Source organism: Guillardia theta (genome assembly GCF_000315625.1).
Source record: "Guillardia theta CCMP2712 unplaced genomic scaffold GUITHscaffold_34, whole genome shotgun sequence".
Classification (NCBI taxonomy): Eukaryota; class Cryptophyceae; order Pyrenomonadales; family Geminigeraceae; genus Guillardia; species Guillardia theta.
The window spans coordinates 415,218-423,213 of record NW_005434640.1 but is presented as its reverse complement, the minus strand read 5'-3'; the positions used below and the strand labels follow the sequence as shown (position 1 = coordinate 423,213).

The following is a 7,996-nucleotide window of genomic DNA, read 5'->3' as shown; positions in this document are numbered from 1 at the left end:
AAGTCTTACAGCCGTTATCATGGTACAGGCGGCGAAGATGGAATACCGCTCCAGGTCAGCATGGTGCCTCCCCTCCTACCAGTCTCCTCACGTCCGCTCCTACCTCATTCTCCTCTCCTCTCCCCTCCCCTCCCCTCCCCTCATCTCCTCTCCTCTCCTCTCCTCTCCTCTCCTCTCGATACTTCTCGCCATTTTATTGTCTCCTCTCCTCTCCTTCTCCTCGAATCCTTCTCCTCGAATCCTTCTCTTTATCCATCTGCTTCTTCCTCTCTCCTCCTTCCCTGATCGCTCATTCACATTTTCCGATTCTCCCTCCTCCCTCCTCCCTCCTTCACGTACTCTCCTTCCTCGCTTCGCCCTTTACTTCATTCTGGTAGGAACGAGGAGTTTCTTTCCACGGCTCGCACATCGACATCCATCAGCCACTCCCTCCACCGCAAGATCGCCGACCTCTGTCAGCCCAGCAGCTGGCAGTCCCTGGCGAAGCTCAGAATTGCTGATCTCACCGGCACGTTCCCAGCACAGAAGAATCCTTTCCCCAGGCCTCAGCCCCTCCAGTCGAGCGCGAAGAGCGCCAGGGTGATAGAGGAGAGGAGGATGAGGGGGCAGCCAGTGAAGCGAACTGCGGTTCCGAAGCTGGACTTGAAACGAGCGCCAGGTCTTGTAGCTCTTGCCTTGTTTCCCTCCTGACCTCGGCTTGTCTCTCGGGACCTCTGAAGAGCCGAGCTCCGCGGCCTCCTCAAGGTCTCTCGCCGCCATGTCGCTCCCTCGCTCACAAACTTCGCAGTCGAGTGCATCCCCTGGACATGGACGGCCTGCCCACTCCTCCTCACAGGACGGGGAAGGTGAGCGGAGGGCAAGCAGCGACTCGCTGACTTGTGCCCAGGGATCGAGCCGATGGGACTCGCTTGCTATAGGATGGACGGCAGGTAGGCGGGAAGTAGCGCGGGGCATGAAGGAACTCACGTCCTATCCCGCTGCCTCTACCTTGCCCGTGGAGCAGGAGAAGAGCAGCGGAGGAGCAAGACGATCCCAGTGGTCACCTCCTCCACCATCAAAGTTCCTTACACCACCCTCGAGTTCCGGTATGATGAGAGGCGCGTCGGGATTCGCTCATCTCCTCCAGGCATGATTCCATCTACGCCCCGCAACCACGACATCGACCTCACAGTTCACGAGTCAGCAGGTTTTCCTTCCCCCTACCCTCCTCCTTCCTTTCCTCCTCCTCTCTTCCCAGATTCACCCCTATCACAGAAGTTCCGAAACTTTCTCCTCCTATCCGAGAAGCAGCTCGCTGTTCCAGACCGAGAGCGGGCAGATCGGTCGATGGTATCATGATGGGGCAGCAGGAGGAGCAGGAGCCATCTCGAATGATCAGGTCTCGGGGGAACGGGCGGTGGACGTTGACGGCTGACGGTTGTCGGGTGGGGCAGGCGAAGTCTCGTCCTCGAACTGCCGGGATACGACAGAATCCATGGAACTACTACTGGGAGAGATGAGATGAAAACTTTTGATTAGATTAAGGTTCGTCTCTTGCGGTGTGATATGTACATGTGGGTAGAGGAGAGTGCTTGAAAGCAGCGACTAGTTCACGCTAGCCAGCTTCTCCTCGTCGATGTTGAACGCTCTTCTCCTGCAGCTGGGGACGATCAAGTATCAGCAGCGTTCGACTCGAACAAGGGTCGCAATCCTTCATCTAGGCAAGGATGATGATGAAAGTGGCTAACGGAGAGCTCATTTCAAACTCACTTGTTGATGAGGGTGTAAGCTCCTGCCAGCCCAAAGAAGGTCGGCACGATAGCGGTGGCGATCGCCATTGGACCAGCGTACGGCTGCCCACAAGTGAGAGGAGAAGGGAGGAACCATGAGCCACCTGAGAGGCGTCGTAGAAGAAGCACAAGCCGCATGGTAGCAAGTAGAGGACGAAAGCCTTGCTGAAGTAGTTCTGCGACCTGAGGTCAGGACAAGGGAGGCGAGGGAGGAGCTAGAACCTTGTATCTCTCGTCCAGCTCAGGGATTTTCAGCTCGTACATTCCGATGGCTGCCATGCACAGCGCCAATATCCTGTAGACTGCGTTCACGTGAGGGTCTTTGCCGCTGGCCGAGGAGTAGAGGAGGTTCAGCCGCAGGCCCGCGTTGGTCAGCCAGCTCAACGACTCGTACTGCTCTGCAACGCAGGAGAGGAAGACGACGAGCCCGTAGAAGACCATGAAGCATCCATGCAGCCTGCACACCTGATCGAAGTTGATCCCCCTAGCTCGCTTGCCGGCAGCTTGCGGAGGAAACATCAGCTCCAAGCTGGATGAGGGAGGGGTGAATAAACCTGCTTTCGACGTCATGGCGGTGAGAATCTTTGAACGACTAGAAGAAGAAGCTGAAAGATGTTGAGATGGCTAAAAAATAGTACTGCACTGTAGAGAATCGCCGAGTGGCATGCTTGCTCTTGAAATACCCGCCAGACTTGTTTTCCTTGTGAGCCTGCTCTTCAGTGTCAGTCCTTCATCACGGAGGATCGAACTTGATCGTGGCATCACTATCTGTGCTACCTGCCTCACTTGTACCTTCTAAAGTTGTGTCACTCCTGGGGACTTCTTGTATTCCTTGGCTGGACTGGCTCGTGTCCACCCATTGTACCATTCCTCCACTTCTCTTCCTCCTACTCCTTTCCTCCCCTTGTCTTCCTCATCCTCTCAGCCCCTCTCTCTTCTTGTCTCTCCTCCTCCTCTACCTCCTCTTTCCTCTTCCTCCCCCCCTTCTCCTGCACTTCATGCCAAAGCTCTTATTGTTACACATTTTCGCTCTAGCCATGGAACTTGCCCACCCCACCTCTTCAACTCCTCCGATTCCTCCACCCCCCTTTTCCTTTGGAAACCACCCCCTTTTATACCGAGCCCTCATTACCGTACCCTCTCGTACCCTGACAAATGACCACCCCACCCATAGGGAACTTCAGTCACTCTTTACTCAAAGTTAAGCTAAATTTCAGTATTGAGTAAAACTTCTCTTGGTCATTCTCGATGTGTTCCAGTGGCGTCAAACCGGCGGGCCCGTGAACCGGCTTCCGTTACAGCATGATCATAAAATAACGATATTGATAACGGATAAATAACGGAATTGTGGGCGGGGAAGAGGAAGAGAGGGAGAGAGAGAGCGAAGAATGATGGGACGAGGGAGAAGAGCATGCATGGAAGGATAGTATGGGGGAGAGATCAAGTGAGATCAGTCTCAGTCTCCCATCCTAGGCGTGGGACCTTTCCAATGGACACGGCAGTACAGACAGGGAGGAGGCGATTTAAAGATCTTTAACACTCTGAGGAGAATATTTAACACAACGATCACAGAAAATTGAATACTTCTTTTATCTTACTGAACATAGATTAATCTCTTTGTGTTCTTGCGAAGGCTACCCGCGCACATGTAACAAGAATTTGCCCGAAACACGTGGATTCCTGGACAACTTGCATGTCCAATCGGAAGCAGATGTCTTCCCGGCAGAGCGAGATCAACTCAATGTCCCCGGCATCAAAGCGTCAGCGACTGTCAACGGTGAGTGGCTCTCGCGCGTAGATGGCGTCCTGATGCGTTCTTGTGACAGGGCTATGCTGCGGTGGAAAGCGCCAAGTGGAATGTGGAGCTGGGATCAAAAGTTTTGAGTCGCTTGCTAAGGCACAAGGATGTCTGGCCATTCCAACAGGTTAGGCGCACGCGCAAACACAAGGTCTGAGCTGACCCTCCTCTCAGGAGGCGGAGACTTCCACCATGGGCACTTCTGATTACTACAACGTGGTGAAAGAACCTTTGGTGCGTTAAGACGCAAAGAGATTCTGTGTTCATAACTAGCCTCCTACTAGGATCTCGGAAAGATTCGTAACAAACTCGAGGTTTGTATCTTTTATTTGGCTGTAATGACAGAAAGAGACAAAGAGGGAGAAGCGGCGGGGGGGAGGGGCTTTGGAGGTAGGAAAAGAAACTTGTCTCTAACACTTGGTAAAGGACGGAGATTACTTGAAGCCCGACGACTTCGCAGCGGATGTTCGCAAGATCATCTCTAACGCGGTATCGCTGCATCGAGAATCAGAAGAGGTTGAGAGGATCGAGCTTGAGGTTTTGACTTTGACGCTACTTACCTGACAGGTCAACGCGGCTGCTCAAAGGATCAGTAATTTCTTCGAGGAAAACTGGGCCAAGATTCAAGGCGACCTCTACAACAATGATGAAGGAGATCGGATGGATGACGCTGACTTCACTATGGGCGGAATGAACCGCAAGTCGAACGCTGCGGGAGCAACGCCGAGTAGGAAGGAGATTACCGCCACTCCGCCCACGTCTTCGAATTCAAAGAGCAAGGAAGGGTCCAAGTCGTCGTCAGCTCTCAATCCAGTCTACATGCGTGCAGTTCAGGTGAGCGAGGAAGGTCTTGTTGCTCTCAAGGAGTTCTGATTTTCGAGTAGGAGTCGGGATGGAAGGGAGGCGCGTATGAAGTGATGCAGAAGTTGATCCAGGTGTCTTCTTCACCTCCAGCCGAAGGTTCCCTAACCACCTTTCTGCAGCACGAGAACGCGTGGGCGTTCATGGGGCCTCTGCAGGTAAGACATGCTCAGGCGAACGATCTTGATGGTCACGATTGAACCAGTTCTCGGATCAAAACGCCGCCAACCAGGCCAAAAGGAATGTGGATATCAGGACTGTGATGGAGAAGCTGTCCAATGGCGATTACACGCGAGGAGGACGGAAGGTGAAAGAGAGGAGTTGTTTCTTCGCTTGACCTTGACCCCAAGGACTTCTTGAGGGACATTCGATCGGTGTTTTCCAACGCGATGGCTCATTACGAAGAGGAGCATCAGCTGCATGGGATGGCAAAAGAGATGCAAGAGATCTTCAACACCGAATGGCAGGCAACATCCTCCCATCGCTGCACTGTCACGACTCGCTCACCCAAGAATGTTACGCAGAACCTCATGCACATCCTGGATAGAAAAGACTCTTTGAAGTTCCTGCCGATTCTAGACGATGCCAACTCCAAGTTTGGAGTTGGAATGCAGAGAGAGTTCATTGCCAAGGAGAACAGCTGGCCTGAGGACTGCAAGAAGCTGATTGAAGATGTCAAAAAGCAGGCAAACGCCTGGAATGCTCTTGAGGCCTACGTTTCCAAGGTGGATATTTCCGCCTGCTCCTGCACGGCTCGTTTGACAAAATAGCAGATGGGAGCTGAGAACGTTGACTTAGATCAAATCATCGGGCGACTGGACGCGGGGGAGTACGAGACCGCCGACATGTTGGTGCAGGATGTGGACAGCGTTTTCGACACCGTGATTGAGCTCATTAATTCGAGTGAAGACAAAAACGAGGGGATTGAAAACCTCGAGCTCATGAACAGAGCCAAGTTTCTCAAGTCTGAGTTCAGCCAGGTGACTTCCAGGACTCCTCCTTGTCCACAAGTTGTGACAAGGTCGGCAGAAATACAAGGCCCTGCAGTCAGCCTGGAGCTCGTCAGGACGTGGCAGCAATTACAAGAAAACCCTCAAGTCAGTCTTCATGGGCGAAGGCGACGAGACGCTCCTCGAGCTTCCGCGGAAATTCTACAAGATGACAAAGCAGGTGGGTGGTTGTGAAGAGGAGGAGTGAGCTGACTTGCTCCCAAAGGAGCTTCCTTGGAAGCACGGGTTGCAAAAGCTCCTGTCCAGAGTACAGGATCACATCTTCAACTCGGAGGATGGAAAGTACGGGATCTCACAGAGGAGTCTGGAGAAGTTGTCAGATGAGATCGAATCTGACTGTTTCAAACACCCGGCAAAGTTCATGATTCGGTTTTGGAAGGTAAGGAGAACGAAATGCTCAAAGTTCATACCCATGGCTTGTTGAAATCCGTTTAATCATCGCGGTACCTGTATGAAGTTGATCGCTCCTCTCGTACAGGCGTTGAACTGCTTCAAGAGCGATGGCCGCGTTCCAAACTCAAACGTATCTCCCGATTTGACAACCTGGTCGAGATTTGACATGTTCCCTCCAGAAACCGATATGGAAGATGTTCTTGAAAGACTTCATGGAGGAAGTGTCTCGGCTTCAGGAGACCAGCTTGTCTCACTTGTCCGACATCGACGAGTTCACCAAGGTACGCGCCCGCTCCTCCTCTCGCCCCTGAGGGATGAAACATCCCCGCTGATCGGAGGGAAATTCAGGTCGGCAAGGGACCCAACGAAGAAGACCCGGAGGTCTGGCTGATTGAGTGCCTCCACACTCTCAACAGAGTTTTCAAACTCCCGGCTGCCTGGCCCTTCTTCACCTTCCCTCTCGGCGAGTCGACGAGGATCAAGAAGTCTGCTCGTCTCGCCATCTGAGCTCCTCTGACGGTCCGGCAGGCTGCTGATGCTGGAGAGCGACCCGATCGACCTGTACACCATCGTCGTGCTGCTCAAGCATGGATACTACTCCAACTCCGACGAAGTCGTCGCCGACATGTCAGTCTCCAGTTTCCGCCTGCTCCTCCTGACGCCTCGTCCAGTCGCTCAGTGTTGACCATCATCCCGAACCTGCTGAGTGGAGCTGAGTCGGGAAGCCTGGAGCATGAGCTCTCGCACGAGATCCTTCAGACCATCCAGCACTCCTTCATCTTCCGCGATCACTCGCTGCCTTCCTCAGAGTTTCGGGATGACCTCCAGCAGACGGTCAGCCGGGGGATGTTGGGCACAGCCGCACGCTGACGCTCTTGCAGGCCTCGTTTCAGCTTCAGCGGGTGGCGGACTGGAAGGAGCTGTGTGTCTCGATGCTGGAAGAGGTGGTTCAACTGCCCAGGTGGATCTTCTAGGGAGAATGGAGGAGGGGGAGAGAGGGAGGGAAAGGAGGGAAACGAATAATTAGGGGGAAAAGAGGTTGGAGGAGTGAGGGGTGTTGGGAGGAGGAGGAGGAGGAGGAGGAGGAGGAGGAGGAGGAGGAGGAGGAGGAGGAGGAGGAGGAGGAGGAGGAGAGTAACGCAAGTGTATGAGCAGTGCCTGGCTGATCTTCAGCAATCAAAAGAAGTCAGAGAAGAACAGCTACAGCAAGATGCAGGAGATCATCAAACAAGTCAAGGACGGCAAGTACGAGAACCCTGCCGAGGTTTTGCCCGCCCCTTCGCTCAGTTGACTTGTCTGACTTGGTTGCCAAGGTTCTGATCGAAGTTCGTAAGATCTTCTCCAAGTATTTTCCGAAATCCCGCGGACACGCTGATCTCACTGCCGTCCCGGTTGAGACGGAGGCCAGCGGCAAGAGGGCGGAGGCAGAGAGAGCTTCAGCTGACCAGCGAGCTGCCGACGCGGATGAGGACAACTTCGATGATGGAGAGAACGGGAAGGAGATGGATGGGGAGGCTGAGCCGCAGCAGGCGGAGGAGTCGGCTAGGAGGGACGTGTTCTCCTTGGACGCTTTCGAGCAGGAGGATCACGACGACTATGAGGAGATGCTCGAGTACGTGGCTGAGGACGACGAGACTCCTCGCCTCATCGCCAAGAAGCTCGGGGTACATCCACCGCCCCCGATATCTCTTCCTCTCGTCTCCCTCCCTCCTGCGTCTTCTCCTTCGTCCCCTCTCCGCCTCACTGTTCTCTGATCTCTGCTGCTCGCGCGCAGGTCTCGGCAGAAGCTCTTACTGCTCTCAACAAGCACAACTACCCTGCCCTGCACATGAACGCGAGGTTGCTCCAAGGCACCATCCTCCAGCTGCCTCCCAGGCAGAAGCCCAACTTCCCGACCGCCCCCTCCATCTCGCACTGCGAGCCAGACCTCTCGATGCACACGCTGGAGACGAAGTTCAGCTGCACGCTGCTAGCGGAGCTGGAGCAGAGGTTCCGCTGGTTCTTCTGCCTCGAAGTCAAACCGCCAGGTAAGGGTGAGGGTGAGGGTGAGGGGGAGGGGGAGGAGGAGGAGGAGGAGGAGGAGGAGGAGGAGGAGGAGGAGGAGGAGGAGGAGGAGGAGGAGGAGGAGGAGGAGGAGGAGGAGGAGGAGGAGGAGGAGGAGGAGG

At 54.4% G+C, this 7,996-nt stretch overlaps 1 protein-coding gene across 1 annotated transcript; it reads right to left on the bottom strand.

The window, feature by feature from the left end:
• Positions 1 to 1,584: 1,584 nt before the first annotated feature.
• On the bottom strand, positions 1,585 to 2,480 carry GUITHDRAFT_163220 (hypothetical protein; the record flags this gene model as incomplete). Its single annotated transcript, XM_005832573.1, has 5 exons — positions 2,324 to 2,480; positions 1,992 to 2,272; positions 1,874 to 1,945; positions 1,750 to 1,832; positions 1,585 to 1,639 (listed from the first exon to the last, which is right to left on the bottom strand). The coding sequence occupies exons 1-5, from the start codon at positions 2,337 to 2,339 to the stop codon at positions 1,585 to 1,587; spliced, it is 507 nt and encodes a 168-aa protein (XP_005832630.1). The 5' UTR covers positions 2,340 to 2,480.
• Between the last annotated feature and the right edge of the window lie 5,516 nt (positions 2,481 to 7,996).